This window comes from Rhinoderma darwinii, chromosome 11 (assembly GCF_050947455.1).
Source record: "Rhinoderma darwinii isolate aRhiDar2 chromosome 11, aRhiDar2.hap1, whole genome shotgun sequence".
NCBI classification, from domain to species: Eukaryota; Metazoa; Chordata; class Amphibia; order Anura; family Rhinodermatidae; genus Rhinoderma; species Rhinoderma darwinii.
This window is the reverse complement of record NC_134697.1, coordinates 3,370,926-3,394,047: the sequence shown is the minus strand read 5'-3', so window position 1 is coordinate 3,394,047 and position 23,122 is coordinate 3,370,926. Positions and strand designations below refer to the sequence as shown.

Here is a 23,122-nt window from a genome sequence, read left to right as displayed (position 1 = left end):
ATACTCCAGAGCTGTACTCACTATTCTGCTGGTGGGGTCACTGTGTACATACATTACATTACTTATCCTGTACTGATCCTGAGTTATATCCTTTATTATACTCCAGAGCTGCACTCACTATTCTTCTGGTGGAGTCATTGTGTACATACATTACATTACTTATCCTGTACTGATCCTGAGTTACATCCTGTATTATATATACTCCAGAGCTGCACTCACTATTCTCCTGGGGGAGTCACTGTGTACATACATTACATTACTTATCCTGTACTAATGAGTTACATCCTGTATTATACTCCGGAGCTGCACTCACTATTCTGCTGGTGGAGTCACTGTACATACATTACATTACTTATCCTGTACTGAGCCTGAGTTACATCCAGTATTATACTCCAGAGCTGCACTCACTATTCTGCTGGTGGAGTCACTGTGTATATGTATGATGATGGGTAATGTATGAGGAGGGGTCACTATGATGGGTATTGTATGAGGAGGGGTCACTATGATGGGTAATGTATGAGGAGGGGTCACTATGATGGGTATTGTATGAGGAGGGGTCACTATGATGGGTAATGTATGAGGAGGGGTCACTATGATGGGTAATGTATGAGGAGGGGTCACTATGATGGGTAATGTATGAGGACGGGTTACTATGATGGGTAATGTATGAGGACGGGTTACTATGATGGGTAATGTATGAGGAGGGGTCACTATGATGGGTAATGTATGAGGAGGGGTCACTATGATGGGTAATGTATGAGGAGGGGTCACTATGATGGGTAATGTATGAGGAGGGGTCACTATGATGGGTAATGTATGAGGAGGGGTCACTATGATGGGTAATGTATGAGGAGGGGTCACTATGATGGGTAATGTATGAGGAGGGGTCACTATGATGGGTAATGTATGAGGAGGTGTCACTATGATGGGTAATGTATGAGGAGGGGTCACTATGATGGGTAATGTATGGGGACGGGTCACTACGATGGGTAATGTATGGGGACGGGTCACTACGATGGGTAATGTATGAGGACGGGTCACTATGATGGGTAATGTATGAGGACGGGTTACTATGATGGGTAATGTAAGAGGACGGGTTACTATGATGGGTAATGTATGAGGAGGGGTTACTATGATGGGTAAGGTATGAGGAGGGGTCACTATGATGGGTAATGTATGAGGACGGGTCACTATGATGGGTAATGTATGAGGACGGGTCACTATGATGGGTAATGTATGAGGACGGGTCACTATGCTGGGTAATGTATGAGGAGGGGTCACTATGATGGGTAATGTATGGGGACGGGTCACTATGATGGGTAATGTATGGGGACGGGTCACTATGATGGGTAATGTATGGGGACGGGTCACTATGATGGGTAATGTATGAGGACGGGTCACTATGATGGGTAATGTATGAGGAGGGGTCACTATGATGGGTAATGTATGAGGACGGGTCACTATGATGGGTAATGTATGAGGAGGGGTTACTATGATGGGTAATGTATGAGGACGGGTCACTATGATGGGTAATGTATGAGGACGGGTTACTATGATGGGTAATGTACGAGGAGGGGTTACTATGATGGGTAATGTATGAGGACGGGTCACTATGATGGGTAATGTACGAGGAGGGGTTACTATGATGGGTAATGTATGAGGACGGGTCACTATGATGGGTAATGTATGAGGACGGGTCACTATGATGGGTAATGTATGAGGACGGGTCACTATGATGGGTAATGTATGAGGACGGGTCACTATGATGGGTAATGTATGAGGACGGGTCACTATGATGGGTAATGTATGAGGAGGGGTCACTATGATGGGTAATGTATGAGGAGGGGTCACTATGATGGGTAATGTATGAGGAGGGGTCACTATGATGGGTAATGTATGAGGACGGGTCACTATGATGGGTAATGTATGAGGACGGGTCACTATGATGGGTAATGTATGAGGAGGGGTCACTATGATGGGTAATGTATGAGGAGGGGTCACTATGATGGGTAATGTATGAGGAGGGGTCACTATGATGGGTAATGTATGAGGACGGGTCACTATGATGGGTAATGTATGAGGAGGGGTCACTATGATGGGTAATGTATGAGGACGGGTCACTATGATGGGTAATGTATGAGGACGGGTCACTATGATGGGTAATGTATGAGGACGGGTCACTATGATGGGTAATGTATGAGGAGGGGTCACTATGATGGGTAATGTATGAGGATGGGTCACTATGATGGGTAATGTATGAGGAGGGGTCACTATGATGGGTAATGTATGAGGAGGGGTCACTATGATGGGTAATGTATGAGGACGTGTTACTATGATGGGTAATGTATGAGGGGTCACTATGATGGGTAATGTATGAGGACGGGTCACTATGATGGGTAATGTATGAGGAGGGGTCACTATGATGGGTAATGTATGAGGAGGGGTCACTATGATGGGTAATGTATGAGGAGGGGTCACTATGATGGGTAATGTATGAGGACGGGTCACTATGATGGGTAATGTATGAGGAGGGGTCACTATGATGGGTAATGTATGAGGACGGGTCACTATGATGGGTAATGTATGAGGACGGGTCACTATGATGGGTAATGTATGAGGACGGGTCACTATGATGGGTAATGTATGAGGAGGGGTCACTATGATGGGTAATGTATGAGGAGGGGTCACTATGATGGGTAATGTATGAGGAGGGGTCACTATGATGGGTAATGTATGAGGACGGGTCACTATGATGGGTAATGTATGAGGACGGGTCACTATAGTTGTGCTGTATAGGAACATAATACACCAAATAGCTCCAATGGGGTTGTCATCCATCTTTCCCCGACTCCTGATGGGCAGATTTGCCACGTTATGCAGCGGTTAGTGAGAGGTAGGAATGTGTTGCTGCATAACTAGGTACATTTACCATTCAGGGGTCTGGGAGAGCAGGGTGCTGAGCATTTTGGGAGCTGTACGGGTTGTCCTAAATTTTTGGCTGATTTTAGGAGAAACGTGCATGACACAAATAAAGAATTGGATGAGATTTGTGACCCCTTCAAATCGCTGTTGTAGATAAATCCTTCCCGTTTTCTCGCGCTCTGGAGCTCGGAGTTATCAGCCGGCTCTACTCTTGGTTGAGTCTCCTCCGCGTTGTCATTGTCTGATGGAGTTGTGGTATTTGGGGGTCACTGCGGGGGGCTCATTACTCTGGAGCCTCATGTGTCAGATCTTGTATAATCCGGATGAGACGTGTCCCGTTGACGATGCTGAGTTTTCGCCGCCGCGGCCGCCATATTGTGCGCTCATTAGAGCTGGACGCCTGCACATTCCTCAGAGCCAGAATCCGTGATAATTCCTGCAGACTGTCCTATATCTCTGCTAATAGTGAGGATCTGACCCTGGTCGTCTTAAAGGAGCCCTCCCGCCATCACGTAACGCAACACTGATGATCGGGCCTGAAAATCGTAGCGCGCAAATGTGTGAAAAAAAAAAAAATTCTCGTTTCTTTCCCATGATCTTCGAGAAATAACATGAGGGGTGGAATCTGACACCTAATTACTGGCATGAGAAAATAGTTGTCAAGGAAATGCCAGTCACAAATTACTAGAAACCCCCAGACTGTAATCATGGACATGAAAGGGGGGCACAGAACCTTTATAATGTGTGGGGGGAGGGGTCCGTCAGCGCACGCCCCGGGACTGAGGCTCAGATTGTGCGTATTGTAAATGTTTCAGCTGTAATTTGATTAGAATGTAATGGTCGTCGGTTCGCAGCGTTTTGAATACGCGCAGGAATTTAAAAAAACTTACCGTTTTTTCAGATGCGTTTTTTTTTTGGGCTGTGATTCAAATTTTTAAAAAAAACGCACAATGTGAACCCGGCCTCCGACTCTGAATCGTCTTCTGTCCCATTGTTAGAATGTATTATTTATATCAGCTTCTGGGAAAGCTGGGTGATACTTGGTGCGATCGCTATCACAGCTCTTACAGGGTTTGTCATCCTGCTTTTCCACACTCCTGAGTGGCAACTTTTCCTAGGTATATAGTGGCCCCTCCTCTACTCCTGTATCCCTGCATAGCAAAGCAGATGTGCCATTCTGGACTGTGGGAAAGCTGGATGATGTATAGAAAGTCATGACAACCCCCGGGAGCTGTAATGGAGTCTATATTGGTTGTCACTTTATCTAGCAGTAAAATCAGCTCGGCCCCCGAATGCGCTCCGTTTTGTCCTCTGCAGAACATCGCACCGAAAATGTATATTTATAAAAGCGACTGGATTCATATAATAATGTTATTAAGGTTCAGTTCATGTGAGGTCAATTATAGTCAAGTGTATCTAATCCCATCATGTGTGATACTGTCTGCTGAGCTGCTGTATCTAATCCTATCATGTGTGATACTGTCTGCTGAGCTGTGTATCTAATCCCATCATGTGTGATACTGTCTGCTGAGCTGCTGTATCTAATCCTATCATGTGTGATACTGTCTGCTGAGCTGTGTATCTAATCCTATCATGTGTGATACTGTCTGCTGAGCTGTGTATCTAATCCTATCATGTGTGATACTGTCTGCTGAGCTGTGTATCTAATCCTATCATGTGTGATACTGTCTGCTGAGCCTCTGTATCTAATCCTATCATGTGTGATACTGTCTGCTGAGCTGCTGTATCTAATCCTATCATGTGTGATACTGTCTGCTGAGCTGTGTATCTAATCCTATCATGTGTGATACTGTCTGCTGAGCTGTGTATCTAATCCTATCATGTGTGATACTGTCTGCTGAGCTGTGTATCTAATCCTATCATGTGTGATACTGTCTGCTGAGCTGTGTATCTAATCCTATCATGTGTGATACTGTCTGCTGAGCCTCTGTATCTAATCCTATCATGTGTGATACTGTCTGCTGAGCTGTGTATCTAATCCTATCATGTGTGATACTGTCTGATGAGCTGTGTATCTAATCCTATCATGTGTGATACTGTCTGCTGAGCTGTGTATCTAATCCTATCATGTGTGATACTGTCTGCTGAGCTGCTGTATCTAATCCTATCATGTGTGATACTGTCTGCTGAGCTGTGTATCTAATCCTATCATGTGTGATACTGTCTGCTGAGCTCTGTATCTAATCCTATCATGTGTGATACTGTCTGCTGAGCCGCTGTATCTAATCCTATCATGTGTGATACTGTGCTGAGCTTCTGTATCTAATCCTATCCTGTGTGATACTGTCTGCTGATCTGCTGTATCTAATCCTATCATGTGTGATACTGTCTGCTGAGCTGCTGTATCTAATCCTAGCATGTGTGATACTGTCTGCTGAGCTGTGTATCTAATCCTATCCTGTTTGATACTGTCTGCTGAGCTGTGTATCTAATCCTATCATGTGTGATACTGTCTGCTGAGCTGTGTATCTAATCCTATCCTGTGTGATACTGTCTGCTGAGCTGTGTATCTAATCCTATCATGTGTGATACTGTCTGCTGAGCTGTGTATCTAATCCTATCATGTGTGATACTGTCTGCTGAGCCCTGTATCTAATCCTATCATGTGTGATACTGTCTGCTGAGCTCTGTATCTAATCCTATCATGTGTGATACTGTCTGCTGAGCTGTGTATCTAATCCTATCATGTGTGATACTGTCTGCTGAGCTGTGTATCTAATCCTATCCTGTGTGATACTGTCTGCTGAGCTGTGTATCTAATCCTATCCTGTGTGATACTGTCTGCTGAGCTGTGTATCTAATCCTATCATGTGTGATACTGTCTGCTGAGCTGTGTATCTAATCCCATCATGTGTGATACTGTCTGCTGAGCTGTATCTAATCCTAACATGTGTGATACTGTCTGCTGAGCCCCTGTATCTAATCCAATCATGTGTGATACTGTCTGCTGAGCTGCTGTATCCAATCCTATCATGTGTGATACGGTCTGCTGAGCCCTGTATCTAATCCTATCGTGTGATACTGTCTGCTGAGCTGTGTATCTAATACTATCATGTATGATACTGTCTGCTGAGCTGTGTATCTAATCCTATCATGTGTGATACTGTCTGCTGAGCCCTGTATCTAATCCTATCGTGTGATACTGTCTGCTGAGCTGTGTATCTAATCCTATCATGTATGATACTGTCTGCTGAGCTGTGTATCTAATCCTATCATGTGTGATACTGTCTGCTGAGCCGCTGTATCTAATCCTATCATGTGTGATACTGTCTGCTGAGCTGTGTATCTAATCCTATCATTTGTGATACTGTCTGCTGAGCTGTGTATCTAATCCTATCATGTGTGATACTGTCTGCTGAGCTGTGTATCTAATCCTATCATTTGTGATACTGTCTGCTGAGCTGTGTATCTAATCCTATCATGTGTGATACTGTCTGCTGAGCTGTGTATCTAATCCTATCATGTGTGATACTCTGCTGAGCCACTGTATCTAATCCTATCATGCGTGATACTGTCTGCTGAGCTGTGTATCTAATCCTATCATGTGTGATACTCTCTGTAATATGTGTTGGGTGACGTCAGGATTTGGTTGCTGCTCCGGGGTCGCCGGTGCCTCATTGCTGACCCTCGTGTCGTTGTTTTCCGGCAGGCGGGGGACAAGCACTATCACCCGAGCTGCGCGCGATGCAGCAGATGTCACCAAATGTTTACGGAAGGAGAGGAAATGTACCTACAAGGTGAGACCCTTCTTATTCTTATGGGGGCGCTGGAGGTGCCTCGTTGTGACTTGGATCTGTCAGGGCTGAGCTGCAGGTGTATCTAAGACTGACGGACTATTACTGTTATCAGACATTAGAATATTGGGGTACGCGGGGCTCAGGACGGACCCTACACGTAATATTCTATGGGAATTTGGTCCAGATCGTTCTCATGTATTACAGCTTTACCTGCTACAACCTGGCTCTGTGCGGTAGATTTCACCTTGTTTGGGGTGCGGCGCCCCCTCTCAGCGTTACTAGCAAATATATACACAAGGGGTTTCATGTGTAAAAACCGTGGCCCCATAACAGTGACCGCTACAGATGTTCCCATAATAATGACAGCCACATTGCTCCCAAATCAGTCACAGCCACAGTACCCCCATATCAGTGACAGCCACAGTACCCTCATATCAGTGACAGCCACAGTACCCCCATATCAGTGACAGCCACAGTACCCCCATATCAGTGACAGCCACAGTACCCTCATATCAGTCACAGCCACAGTACCCCCATATCAGTGACAGCCACAGTACCCTCATATCAGTGAAAGTCACAGTACCCTCATATCAGTGAAAGTCACAGTACCCTCATAACAATGATAGCCACAGTGCCCACATTACAATGTCGTCCTTAGTGCCCCCATAACAGTGTCCGCTGCTGTTGGACTTTCAATACAAGAGAAGTTTTTCTTCATATCTGTACTAATTCCCGTTCTTCCCCCTCCCCCGTGCGGCCCCGTGCGCTGCGCTCTGTTTTGTGTCCTCTGTCATTCTCTGCGTTTACATTGGCTCGTGCTTCACTTTCTTCCTGGTGACACGACGTTCAGATGCGGCCGGTTCTCTCCCTATTTTTTTGGCTTTTATCTGGAATGTTTCCTCTTCTTAGTGTCTGACTATTGAGACCGTCACAATGTATCAACGAATGTTTCCTGGGAAGAGGAAGATCCTCCTCACCTGCCCCCTCCATTCTGTACATATCTGCCTTCACACAGCACGCTGCGCTATTGTATCCGGTAAAACCACGGACAACATTACGGAAACCTGACAGAACCAATTAAAGTCATAGGATTCCATCAAGCGCCAATGCTGGACTGACCCCGAGTTACATCCTGTATTATACTCCAGAGCTGCACTCACTATTCTGCTGGTGGAGTCACTGTGTACATTCATTACATTACTTATCCTGTACTGATCCTGAGTTACATCCTGTATTATACTCCAGAGCTGCACTCACTATTCTGCTGGTGGAGTCACTGTGTACATACATTACATTACTTATCCTGTACTGATCCTGAGTTATATCCTGTATTATACTCCAGAGCTGCACTCACTATTCAGCTGGTGGAGTCACTGTGTACATACATTACATTACTTATCCTGTACTGATCCTGAGTTATATCCTGTATTATACTCCAGAGCTGCACTCACTATTCTGCTGGTGGAGTCGCTGTGTACATACATTACATTACTTATCCTGTACTGATCCTGAGTTATATCCTGTATTATACTCCAGAGCTGCACTCACTATTCTGCTGGTGGAGTCACTGTGTACATACATTACATTACTTATCCTGTACTGATCCTGAGTTACATCCTGTATTATACTCCAGAGCTGCAATCACTATTCTGCTGGTGGAGTCACTGTGCACATACATTACATTACTTATCCTGTACTGATCCTGAGTTATATCCAGTATTATACTCCGGAGCTGCACTCACTATTCTGCTGGTGGAGTCGCTGTGTACATACATTACATTACTTATCCTGTACTGATCCTGAGTTATATCCTGTATTATACTCCAGAGCTGCGCTCACTATTCTGCTGGTGGAGTCACTGTGTACATACATTACTTATCCTGTACTGATCCTGAGTTACATCCCGTATTATACTCCAGAGCTGCACTCACTATTCTGCTGGTGGAGTCGCTGTGTACATACATTACATTACTTATCCTGTACTGATCCTGAGTTACATCCTGTATTATACTCCAGAGCTGCACTCACTATTCTGCTGGTGGAGTCACTGTGTACATACATTACATTACTTATCCTGTACTGATCCTGAGTTATATCCTGTATTATACTCCAGAGCTGCACTCACTATTCAGCTGGTGGAGTCACTGTGTACATACATTACATTACTTATCCTGTACTGATCCTGAGTTATATCCTGTATTATACTCCAGAGCTGCACTCACTATTCTGCTGGTGGAGTCGCTGTGTACATACATTACATTACTTATCCTGTACTGATCCTGAGTTATATCCTGTATTATACTCCAGAGCTGCACTCACTATTCTGCTGGTGGAGTCACTGTGTACATACATTACATTACTTATCCTGTACTGATCCTGAGTTACATCCTGTATTATACTCCAGAGCTGCAATCACTATTCTGCTGGTGGAGTCACTGTGCACATACATTACATTACTTATCCTATACTGATCCTGAGTTACATCCTGTATTATACTCCAGAGCTGCACTCACTATTCTGCTGGTGGAGTCACTGTGTACATACATTACTTATCCTGTACTGATCCTGAGTTACATCCCGTATTATACTCCAGAGCTGCAGTCACTATTCTGCTGGTGGAGTCACTGTGTACATACATTACATTACTTATCCTGTACTGATCCTGAGTTACATCCTGTATTATACTCCAGAGCTGCACTCACTATTCTGCTGGTGGAGTCGCTGTGTACATACATTACATAGTCATGGTTGATGTAATATCGCTTCCGTTTCTTCTGCCTTTTATACATGAACGTTCGGCACAACACCATAAAATGTCGGATTGTTAATTGAACATCATGAGTTTTTTGCATTCTGTCATTTATCACTAGCGGTAATAACGCTCGATCAGACAGATTAAACATTTCCGCGTGATTATTGCCATGGATCTTAATCGCGCGATGTCTGAGCTCGTGTTGTGCGGCAGTTTTCATTGTTTTTATGGACACATTTGCAGCCGTTCCCCTCTTATAATTATTAGCAGGCGTAGCGGCTGATTATAGAACAGTTCGGCGGTTCCCATGGAGCAGTGTAAACACTCCGTTCTGTGATCTCCTTTATTTCATGGTTTTCACGTGTGGTCTCCCGCTGTGGGCGAGTTATAGATTGTGGGAGTCTGAGGGGCTCCGCTAGTTCAGCTGTGACCTGACCGCCCGTGACAGCGCAGAACCCGCACTTATGTACAGGAAACGGCAGGAAAAGCAATTCTCTAATGTTTACCTTCTGCTGAGATCACAGGAGAGAACGTGCGGACAACGGGGTCACTGAGGAACCAGAGCAGAAATAGGGGCCACGTACTCTATAGTGCAGCAGAACGAGGGGCCACGTACTCTATAGTGCAGCAGAATGAGGGGCCACGTACTCTATAGTGCAGCAGCTCGAGGGGCCACGTACTCTATAGTGCGGCAGCTCGAGGGGCCACGTACTCTATAGTGCGGCAGAACGAGGGCCACGTACTCTATAGTGCGGCAGAACGAGGGCCACGTACTCTATAGTGCAGCAAACGAGGGTCACGTACTCTATATTGCAGCAGAATGAGGGGCCACGTACTCTATAGTGCAGCAGAACGAGGGCCACGTACTCTATAGTGCGGCAGAACGAGGGGCCACGTACTCTATAGTGCGGCAGCTCGAGGGGCCACGTACTCTATAGTGCGGCAGAACGAGGGCCACGTACTCTATAGTGCAGCAAACGAGGGTCACGTACTCTATAGTGCAGCAGAATGAGGGGCCACGTACTCTATAGTGCAGCAGACACAGGCCGACATAAAACTACACTGAAATCCAATGAGCAGGAGGAAGAGGTTTTATGGCGCCTCCTGCCCCAGTAATGTCCTTTGAGTAATGAGGAGCAGCGAGAATCACATGTGGGGGCGACAACAAAGAACCTTCACCCCAAAGACGGAAAATGTGTAACCACCTGACACCCGCTCAGTGTCCTCCGCTTCTTCCACAGGTTCCACCGTCTGGCATCCCGACTGTAAGCAGACGACCAAGATGGAGGAGAAGCAGCGGGTGAGAGAATGTGTGGACAGCAATATCTATCTATCTATCTATCTATCTATCTATCTATCTATCTATCTATCTATCTATCTATCTATCTATCTATCTATCTATCTATCTATCTATCTATCTATCTATCTATCTATCTATCTATCTCATATCTCTATCTATCTATCTATCTATCTCATATCTCTATCTATCTATCTATCTCATATCTCTATCTATCTATCTATCTATCTATCTCATATCTATCTATCTATCTATCTCATATCTATCTATCTATCCCCTCACTTGTGGAGCTTTAACCCTTTACATTCTGATCAGTGAGGGGCCCTATATGACGGATCATTCATTGCTGATCATTATAGAGAACAATGGCTGACCCGTCCGGGGTGTGGAAACATTGAGCCGTTCTCTCTGGGGCGCAGTAGAAGTGAATGTTCTGCTCCTCATATTTTGGCCGCTGTACAGAGCTGGAGATAATTTAATAGATTATCATAATGCGCCTCTGACCATAGATATGACTGGAACAAAATGTCAACCCCCCCTGAGCCACAGAGCTGACAGTCACTGAGAGGTCACCCCCCCCCCCCCTCCCGCTGTGTTCTAATACTGCACAATCTCCAGTAAATATACGTCCTAGACTTGTCCTTTTCTGTATTGAAAAAACAAACATTTTTATTTGTTTTATTTTTCTCTGATCCTTGGAAAGTTGGGTTAAAACTAGTATGACAGCCACTCAGCCTTCTCAGACTCCTTAACAGGATTAGATGTAGAGAAATATGCAGTGAAACATACTCCTCTATGTCGTAACTAGGCAGCCTCGCTCTTCAGGAGCCTGAGAAAGCTTAGTGATTAACACCTGTGAGAATTAAAGTGGCAGCCACAGGATAACATTCTACTGCCTGCAGTCACCACTAGGGGGAGCTCACTACATACAGATACATACAGCTCCCATAGAGTTACATGATAACATTCTGCTGCCTGCAGCCACCACTAGAGGGAGCTCACTACATACAGATATATATAGCTCCCATAGAGTTACATGATAACATTCTGCTGCCTGCAGCCACCACTAGGGGGAGCTCACTACATACAGATATACGCAACTCCCATAGAGTTACGTGATAATATTCTGCTGTCTGCAGTCACCACTAGGGGGAGCTCACTACATACAGATATATACAGCTCCCATAGAGTTACATGATAACATTCTGCTGCCTGCAGTCACCACTAGGGGGAGATCACTAGATACAGATATATACAGCGCCCATATAGTTACATGATAACATTCTGCTGCCTGCAGCCACCACTAGAGGGAGCTCACTACATACAGATATATACAGCTCCCATAGAGTTACATGATAACATTCTGCTGTCTGCAGTCACCACTAGGGGGAGCTCACTACATACAGATATATACAGCTCCCATAGAGTTACATGATAACATTCTGCTGCCTGCAGCCACCACTAGGGGGAGCTCGCTACATACAGATATACACAACTCCCATAGAGTTACGTGATAATATTCTGCTGTCTGCAGTCACCACTAGGGGGAGCTCACTACATACAGATATATACAGCTCCCATAGAGTTACATGATAACATTCTGCTGCCTGCAGTCACCACTAGAGGGAGCTCACTACATACAGATATATACAGCTCCCATAGAGTTACATGATAACATTCTGCTGCCTACAGCCACCACTAGAGGGAGCTCACTACATACAGATATATACGGCTCCCATAGAGTTACATGATAACATTCTGCTGCCTGCAGCCACCACTAGAGGGAGCTCACTACATACAGATATATACAGCTCCCATAGTTACATGATAACATTCTACTGCCTGCCGCCACCACTAGGGGGAGCTCACTACATACAGATATATACAGCTCCCATAGAGTTACGTGATAACGTTCTGCTGCCTGCAGTCACCACTAGAGGGATATCACTACATACAAATATATACAACTCCCATAGAGTTACGTGATAATATTCTGCTGCCTGCAGTCACCACTAGGGGGAGCTCACTACATACAGATATATACAGCTCGCATAGAGTTACATGATAACATTCTGCTGTCTGCAGCCACCATGATAACATTCTGCTGTCTGCAGCCACCGCTAGAGGGGGCTAACTACATTCAGATATATACAGCTCTCATAGAGTTACATGATAACATTCTGCTGCCTGCAGCCACCACTAGAGAGAGCTCACTACATACAGATATATACAGCTCCTAGAGTTACATGATAAAATTCTGCTGCCTGCAGCCACCACTAGAGAGAGCTCACTACATATAGATATATACATCTCCCATAGAGTTACATGATAACATTCTGCTGCCTGCAGCCACCACTAGGGGGAGCTCACTACATACAGCTCCCACAGAGTTACAGGATAGGATTATGCTGCCTGCAGTCACCTCTAGGGGGAGCTCACTATATACAAATATATACAACTCCCATAGAGTTACGTGATAATATTCTGCTGCCTGCAGCCACCACTAGGGGGAGCTCACTACATACAGATATATGCAACTTCCATAGAATTATATGATAACATTCTGCTGCCTGCAGTCACCACTAGGGGGAGCTCACTACATACAGATATATACAGCTCCCAGAGAGTTACATGATAACATTCTGTTGCCTGCAGCCACCACTAGAGGGAGCTCACTACATATAGATTTATACCGCTCCCATAGAGTTACATGATAATAATCTTCTGTCTGCAGCCACCACTAGGGGCAGCTCACTAAATACAGATATATACAGCTCCCAGAGAGTTACATGATAACATTCTGTTGCCTGCAGCCACCACTAGAGGGAGCTCACTACATACAGATATATACAGCTCCCATAGAGTTACATGATAACATTCTGCTGTCTGCAGCCACCACTAGGGGGATATCACTACATACATACAGCTCCCACAGAGTTACAGGATAGGATTATGCTGGCTGCAGTCACCACTAGGGAGAGCTTATTGCCTAAAGATTTATACAGCTAAATATTGAACTCTAGACTTAATTAGTATATATTGAACTCCCCTAGTGGTGGCTGCAGGCAGATTCTTATCATGTAACTTTACGGGAGCTGTATATATCTGTATGTAGTGAGCTCCCTCTAGTGGTGACTCTAGGCAGTAGAATGTTATCATGTAACTCTATGGGAGCTGTATGTATCTGTATGTGGTGAGCTCTCCCTAGTGGTGGCTGCAGACAGTATGATATTATCATGTAATCATGGGAGATGTATATATATATAATTGTAGTGAGCTCCTCCTAGTGGTGAGTGCAGGCAGCAGAATTTTATCATGTAACTCTATGGGAGCTGTATATATCTGTATGTAGTGAGCTCCTCCTAGTGGTGAGTGCGGGCAGCAGAATGTTATCATGTAACTCTATGGGAGCTGTATATATCTGTATGTAGTGAGCTCCTCCTAGTGGTGGCTGCAGGCAGCAGAATGTTATCCTGTAACTCTATGGGATCTGTATATATCTGTATGTAGTGAGCTCCCTCTAGTGGTGACTGCAGGCAGTAGAATGTTATCGTGTAACTATGGGAGCTGTATATATCTGTGTTTAGTGAGCTGCCCCTAGTTGTGGCTGCAGGCAGTAGAATGTTATCGTGTAACTATGGGAGCTGTATATATCTGTGTTTAGTGAGCTGCCCCTAGTTGTGGCTGCAGGCAGTAGAATGTTATCATGTAACTCTATGGGAGCTGTATATATCTGTATGTAGTGAGCTCCTCCTAGTGGTGAGTGCGGGCAGCAGAATGTTATCATGTAACTCTATGGGAGCTGTATATATCTGTATGTAGTGATCTCCCCCTAGTGGTGGCGGCAGGCAGTAGAATGTTATCATGTAACTCTATGGGAGCTGTATATATCTGTATGTAGTGAGCTCCCCCTAGTGGTGACTGCAGGCAGTAGAATGTTATCGTGTAACTATGGGATCTGTATGTAGTGAGCTCCCTCTAGTGGTGACTGCAGGCAGTAGAATGTTATCATGTAACTCTATGGGAGCTGTATATATCTGTATGTAGTGAGCTCCCCCTAGTGGTGACTGCAGGCAGTAGAATGTTATCGTGTAACTATGGGATCTGTATATATCTGTATGTAGTGAGCTCCCTCTAGTGGTGACTGCAGGCAGTAGAATGTTATCGTGTAACTATGGGAGCTGTATATATCTGTGTTTAGTGAGCTGCCCCTAGTGGTGGATGCAGGCAGCTGAATTCTATTATATAAGTCTATGGGGAAACAGGACATTTTGGAGCTCTGTATCAGGAAAAAAAGTATATTATTGATGTTCTATGGAGTAGATGTGGAGTTAGATATGACTAGAGCACATCTGACCGGTTTTATTTTGGGGTGTGAAATTGTTGCAGACTTGCGCCATATTTTCTACACCATAAAACGGCCGGTACCTGATGACTGTTCCTTTTTGGTGGCTCCATCATGTAGAATTTGCACTAAATTCTCCTACCTCGGTGAAGTGGACGTAAAATGTCACTTGGCGCGTCCACTCTGCCCGGAGACGACCTTGCTCCAGTTTTGCACTAGTAATCTTTCCTCTTTCTGCAGCGATTTCCATTTTTTTCTTTGGGGTTCAAGAAGAGAAAGGTACCGTCCTATAGCGCCGCCCTAGTGCTCGCAGCGCTCACCTCTGATTTCTACACTCTAGTCATAATTATCACACATTCTAATTACTGTGCATGCGGAGTCACCTGAGTGATGAGCTGTGCTCTGATTGGCTGCTGATTTACTTGTCGCCTTTTTTTTTTCACGAGTGACATTTAACACACTGTGCACTTCTCTGTATGTAAATTAATTTGTGTAAGTGCAAAAAAGGTAAAGGTAGCGAGGAGCAGCCGGAGAACGCCCGGTCGTGTTAGTACTTGCTCTTGGCTCAGTGTCAGGAATGATCCCGGTTCAATGTTCGGACATGAGGGGCCGGAGCATTTCTTGAAATACCATGTAGGAAAATGTGTGTGTGAAATGCTGCCACCTAGTGGAAGAACTATGAACTCTATAAATATTATACAGTATCCTTGCAGTCTTTTACCCATATTCTGCATATTACACTCTACCAGCGGAATTGTGAGTGCAGCTCTGGAGTATAATACAAGATATAATTTAGGATCAGTACAGGAGAAATAATGTAATGTATGTACACAGTGACTCCACCAGCAGAATAGTGAGTGCAGCTCTGGAGTATAATACAGGATGTAACTCAGGATCAGTACAGGATAAGTAATGTAATGTATGTACACAGTGACTCCACCAGCAGAATAGTGAGTGCAGCTCTGGAGTATAATACAGGATATAACTCAGGATCAGTACAGGATAAGTAATGTAATGTATGTACACAGGGACTCCACCAGCAGAATAGTGAGTGCAGCTCTGGAGTATAATACAGGATATAACTCAGGATCAGTACAGGATAAGTAATGTAATGTATGTACACAGTGACTCCACCAGCAGAATAGTGAGTGCAGCACTGGAGTATAATACAGGATATAACTCAGGATCAGTACAGGATAAGTAATGTATGTACACAGTGACTCCACCAGCAGAATAGTGAGTGCAGCTCTGGAGTATAATACAGGATGTAACTCAGGATCAGTACAGGAGAAGTAATGTATGTACACAGTGACTCCACCAGCAGAATAGTGAGTGCAGCTCTGGAGTATAATACAGGATATAACTCAGGATCAGTACAGGATAAGTAATGTAATGTATGTACACAGTGACTCCACCAGCAGAATAGTGAGTGCAGCTCTGGAGTATAATACAGGATATAACTCAGGATCAGTACAGGATAAGTAATGTAATGTATGTACACAGTGACTCCACCAGCAGAATAGTGAGTGTAGCTCTGGAGTATAATACAGGATGTAACTCAGGATCAGTACAGGATAAGTAATGTAATGTATGTACACAGTGACTCCACCAGCAGAATAGTGAGTGCAGCTCTGGAGTATAATACAGGATATAACTCAGGATCAGTACAGGATAAGTAATGTAATGTATGTACACAGTGACTCCACCAGCAGAATAGTGAGTGTAGCTCTGGAGTATAATACAGGATGTAACTCAGGATCAGTACAGGATAAGTAATGTAATGTATGTACACAGTGACTCCACCAGCAGAATAGTGAGTGTAGCTCTGGAGTATAATACAGGATGTAACTCAGGATCAGTACAGGATATGTAATGTAATGTATGTACACAGTGAGGCCTCATTTACACGAGCGTAATATACGCGCGTGCGACGCGCGTGCTTTTCACGCGTGTCGTACGCACCTATATTACTCTATGGGGCAGTTTAGACGATGCGTGAATTTTGCGCAGCGTGAGTGCGTTGCGTAAAACTCACGACATGTTCTATAATCGTGCGTTTTTCACGCAACACGCACCCATTGAAGTCAATGGGTGCGTGAAAGCAACGCATGGCACACGGACGCTACTGCGTTGCATGCGCGAAAATCACGCAAGAGCTGTCAAAAGGATGAATGTAAACAGAAAAGCACCACGTGCTTTTCTGTTTACAAACATCCAAACGGAGTGTCAAATTAGAGATGAGCGCACCGAACTTAACCGGGTTCGGCCGAACTCGTTTTGACCGAACCCGGCAAAAAATGTTCGGGTACGCGACGTCAGGAGACAGTCACTGCCCACGGTGCTGAAAGACTTAAACTGTTTCAGCACCATGGACAGTGACTTTCGATCACAATATACATATACGTGTAAAAAAAAAACAGAAGTTCGGACTTACCGATAAGTCCCGGCTCCTTCCTCCAGTCCGACCTCCCGGGATGACAATTCAGGCCAAGTGACAGCTGCAGCCAATCACAGGCCAAGCACAGCCTGCAGCCAATCACAGGCTGCAGCGGTCTCATGGACTGCCGTGTCATCCTGGGAGGTGGGGCCGGATGACAAGAGAGCGACGCGTCACCAAGGCAACGGCCGGGAGACCGGACTGGAGGAAGCAGGCAGTTCATGGTAAGTGTGAACGTCTTTTTTTATTCACAGGTTGGTGTATATTGTGTTCGGCATTCACTGTCGAGGGTGCTGAAAGAGTTACTGCCGATCAGTTAGCTCTTTCAGCACCTTGGACAGTGACGGGCGTCGACTAGCCTCATCTCTATGATGGCGGCTGCGCGAAAATCACGCAGCCGCGCATCATACACGGATGACACACGGAGCTGTCAAATGCCTTTTGCGCGCGCAAAACGCAGCGTTTTTTGCGCGCGCAAAACGCACACGCTCGTGTAAATCAGGCCTGACTCCACCAGCAGAATAGTGAGTGTAGCTCTGGAGTATAATACAGGATGTAACTCAGGATCAGTACAGGATAAGTAATGTAATGTATGTACACAGTGACTCCACCAGCAGAATAGTGAGTGCAGCTCTGGAGTATAATACAGGATGTAACTCAGGATCAGTACAGGATAAGTAATGTAATGTATGTACACAGTGACTCCACCAGCAGAATAGTGAGTGCAGCTCTGGAGTATAATACAGGATGTAACTCAGGATCAGTGCAGGATAAGTAATGTAATGTATGTACACAGTGATCCCCACCAGCAGAATAGTGAGTGCAGCTCTGGAGTATAATACAGGATGTAACTCAGGATCAGTACAGGATAAGTAATGTAATGTATGTACACAGTGACTCCACCAGCAGAATAGTGAGTGCAGCTCTGGAGTATAATACAGGATGTAACTCAGGATCAGTGCAGGATAAGTAATGTAATGTATGTACACAGTGATCCCCACCAGCAGAATAGTGAGTGCAGCTCTGGAGTATAATACAGGATGTAACTCAGGATCAGTACAGGATAAGTAATGTAATGTATGTACACAGTGACTCCACCAGCAGAATAGTGAGTGCAGCACTGGAGTATAATACAGGATGTAACTCAGGATCAGTACAGGATAAGTAATGTAATGTATGTACACAGTGACTCCACCAGCAGAATAGTGAGTGCAGCTCTGGAGTATAATACAGGATGTAACTCAGGATCAGTGCAGGATAAGTAATGTAATGTATGTACACAGTGACTCCACCAGCAGAATAGTGAGTGCAGCTCTGGAGTATAATACAGGATATAACTCAGGATCAGTACAGGATAAGTAATGTAATGTATGTACACAGTGACTCCACCAGCAGAATAGTGAGTGCAGCTCTGCAGTATAATACAGGATATAACTCAGGATCAGTACAGGATAAGTAATGTCATGTATGTACACAGTGACTCCACCAGCAGAATAGTGTGTGCAGCTCTGGAGTATAATACAGGATGTAACTCAGGATCAGTACAGGATAAGTAATGTAATGTATGTACACAGTGACTCCACCAGCAGAATACTGAGTGCAGCTCTGGGGTATAATACAGGATATAACTCAGGATCAGTACAGGATAAGTAATGTAATGTACGTAAACAGTGACTCCACCAGCAGAATAGTGAGTGCAGCTCTGGAGTATAATACAGGATATAACTCAGGATCAGTACAGGATAAGTAATGTAATGTATGTACACAGTGAGTCCACCAGCAGAATAGTGAGTGCAGCTCTGGAGTATAATACAGGATGTAACTCAGGATCAGTATAGGATAAGTAATGTAATGTATGTACACAGTGACTCCACCAGCAGAATAGTGAGTGCAGCTCTGGAGTATAATACAGGATATAACTCAGGATCAGTACAGGATAAGTAATGTAATGTATGTACACAGTGACTCCACCAGCAGAATAGTGAGCGCAGCTCTGGAGTATAATACAGGATGTAACTCAGGATCAGTACAGGATAAGTAATGTAATGTATGTACACAGTGACTCCACCAGCAGAATAGTGAGTGCAGCTCTGGAGTATAATACAGGATATAACTCAGGATCAGTACAGGATAAGTAATGTAATGTATGTACACAGTGACTCCACAAGCAGAATAGTGAGTGCAGCTCTGGAGTATAATACAGGATGTAACTCAGGATCAGTACAGGATAAGTAATGTAATGTACACAGTGACTGCACCAGCAGAATAGTGAGTGCAGCTCTGGAGTATAATACAGGATATAACTCAGGATCAGTACAGGATAAGTAATGTAATGTATGTACACAGTGACTCCACCAGCAGAATAGTGAGTTCAGCTCTGGAGTATAATACAGGATGTAACTCAGGATCAGTACAGGATAAGTAATGTAATGTATGTACACAGTGACTCCACCAGCAGAATAGTGAATGCAGCTCTGGAGTATAATACAGGATATAACTCAGGATCAGTACAGGATAAGTAATGTAATGTATGTACACAGTGACTCCACCAGTAGAATAGTGAGTGCAGCTCTGGAGTATAATACAGGATATAACTCGGGATCAGTACAGGATAAGTAATGTAATGTATGTACACAGTGACTGCACCAGCAGAATAGTGATTGCAGCTCTGGAGTATAATACAGGATGTAACTCAGGATCAGTACAGGATAAGTAATGTAATGTATATACACAGTGACTCCACCAGCAGAATAGTGAGCGCAGCTCTGGAGTATAATACAGGATGTAACTCAGGATCAGTACAGGATAAGTAATGTAATGTATGTACACAGTGACTCCACCAGCAGAATAGTGAGTGCAGCTCTGGAGTATAATACAGGATATAACTCAGGATCAGTACAGGATAAGTAATGTAATGTATGTACACAGTGACTCCACCAGCAGAATAGTGAGTGCAGCTCTGGAGTATAATACAGGATGTAACTCAGGATCAGTACAGGATAAGTAATGTAATGTATGTACACAGTGACTCCACCAGCAGAATAGTGAGTGCAGCTCTGGAGTATAATACAGGATGTAACTCAGGATCAGTACAGGATAAGTAATGTAATGTATGTACACCGTGACTCCACCAGCAGAATAGTGAGTGCAGCTCTGGGGTATAATACAGGATGTAACTCAGGATCAGTACAGGATTAGTAATGTAATGTATGTACACAGTGACTCCACCAGCAGAATAGTGAGTGCAGCTCTGGAGTATAATACAGGATGTATCTCAGGATCAGTACAGGATAAGTAATGTAATGTATGTACACCGTGACTCCACCAGCAGAATAGTGAGTGCAGCTCTGGGGTATAATACAGGATGTAACTCCGGATCAGTACAGGATAAGTAATGTAATGTATGTACACAGTGACTCCACCAGCAGAATAGTGAGTGCAGCTCTGGAGTATAATACAGGATGTAACTCCGGATCAGTACAGGATAAGTAATGTAATGTATGTACACAGTGACTCCACCAGCAGAATAGTGAGTGCAGCTCTGGAGTATAATACAGGATATAACTCAGGATCAGTACAGGATAAGTAATGTAATGTATGTACACAGTGACTCCACCAGCAGAATAGTGAGTGCAGCTCTGGAGTATAATACAGGATGTAACTCAGGATCAGTACAGGATAAGTAATGTAATGTATGTACACCGTGACTCCACCAGCAGAATAGTGAGTGCAGCTCTGGGGTATAATACAGGATGTAACTCAGGATCAGTACAGGATTAGTAATGTAATGTATGTACACAGTGACTCCACCAGCAGAATAGTGAGTGCAGCTCTGGAGTATAATACTGGATGTAACTCAGGATCAGTACAGGATAAGTAATGTAATGTATGTACACAGTGACTCCACCAGCAGAATAGTGAGTGCAGCTCTGGAGTATAATACAGGATGTAACTCAGGATCAGTACAGGATAAGTAATGTAATGTATGTACACAGTGACTCCACCAGCAGAATAGTGAGTGCAGCTCTGGGGTATAATACAGGATGTAACTCAGGATCAGTACAGGATAAGTAATGTAATGTATGTACACAGTGACTCCACCAGCAGAATAGTGAGTGCAGCTCTGGAGTATAATACAGGATGTAACTCAGGATCTTTAGTTACTAGAAATGATTTTGTCCTTTTGTTATATATTTTATTCCTCCCGTTCTGTCTGTTTCTGGGTGATCACCATGTCTTTGGTCTCCACTGCAGCTCTTGGGTTTGTGCACATGGAGTGTTTTCAGGCAAATTTCGGGGCAGTTATGCCTTTAAAAATGCCGGAAAATACGGAAGCAAAACGCCTACAAACGTCTGCCCATTGATTTCATTGGGAAATGGGGCGTTCTGTTCCGATGTGGCATTTTTTTATGCCTCTTTTTCAAAAATCGGCACGTAAAAAGACGCTTGCGAAAAAGGAGTGCATGTCACTTCTGGAGCCGTTTTTGGAGCCTTTTTTCATTGACTCTATAGAAAAACGGCGCCAAAAAAGCAAGTTGCTTAAAAAACGGCTGAAAGATTCTGTCCCGTTGGTATAGGGTGCCTTCCAGATTGCATGCAAATGATCCCGGCGGCCTCGCCCTTATGCTGGAGATTTGGGGACCATGTGGGTACAATCATGCATATTTTCTGGGACTGCCCACTCCTGACTGGGTTCTGGTCCGAGGTGTGGCGCATTTCCTCGAAATTTACAGATTTCCCCCTCCCACGATCCCGGGCCTCTTCCTGCTCCATCTGTGTGAGGTCCCTCTGCCTACGTACAGACGCTCGGTAGTTCGCCATTTGGTGATTCAGGAGATCATGAGAATGGAGGACCTCACGGCATCAATGAAGGGGTCCCACGCCTCTTTCCTAAAAACATGGCGTGAATGGATTCGATTTCAAACAACTGCGGAATATAAGACCATCATGGCCTCGTGAATTCACACCTAGTTCCGGTGTGTCAGGTCAGCTCCCCCCCCCTCCCCGTTTTTCCTCTCCGTTTCTCCTCTCCGTTTTTCTTCTCCTTCTTACGGTCTCTGCTTTTCTTTCTTCCTCTTGTTCTCATGTTCGCTTCTGGAGTATCAGGCACGGCTGCGGGTTCAGGGTGCATATCGGAGATTCCTTATGTATTTGTTTCCAGCGACCTGGTACTCTCAGGTGACCCCATACACTTATGTGATGCCGATCGCTGACCTGTGGCCGGTTGACTGTTTTGCACTGCCATTTTCTAACTGTGTTGTGTTGACTTTGAATACTTTGTGATACAAAATGAAAATAAAAGAATTTTTAAAAAAACGGCTGAAAATGAGGAGCTGTTTTCCCTTGAAACCAGCTCCGTTTTTTTATACGTTTTTTGCTCCGCGTGTGAACAGAGCCTCACTGTGGTTGTCACCCTATTTTTCTGGCGTCCTGAGTAGTAAATCTTCCTTGTTATGTAACAATATGGAGGCAAGAAATGTGTTCATTCATAACTGGGTGGATTTGCCATTAGTCCGTGGTATCTCGGGGGAGGGGGGACTGTCATGGCGGTTATATTGGTGGTCACTTTCTGGGTAGAACTAAGAAACAATTGATTGGTACATTTAACCGT

At 44.5% G+C, this 23,122-nt stretch overlaps 1 protein-coding gene across 4 annotated transcripts in view; it reads left to right on the top strand.

Annotated features, from left to right (window-relative positions):
- LOC142663569 (actin-binding LIM protein 1-like) overlaps nucleotides 1–23,122 on the top strand; it is a 60,211-nt gene that overhangs the window by 15,065 nt on the left and 22,024 nt on the right. For all 4 annotated transcript variants that reach the window (XM_075842317.1, XM_075842318.1, XM_075842316.1 and 1 more), the window contains exons 2-3: nucleotides 6,593–6,680; nucleotides 10,674–10,732. In XM_075842317.1, the coding sequence (XP_075698432.1) occupies nucleotides 6,647–6,680; nucleotides 10,674–10,732 (93 nt within the window). In that variant the 5' untranslated portion in view covers nucleotides 6,593–6,646. The remainder of the gene's footprint in view (nucleotides 1–6,592; nucleotides 6,681–10,673; nucleotides 10,733–23,122) is intronic.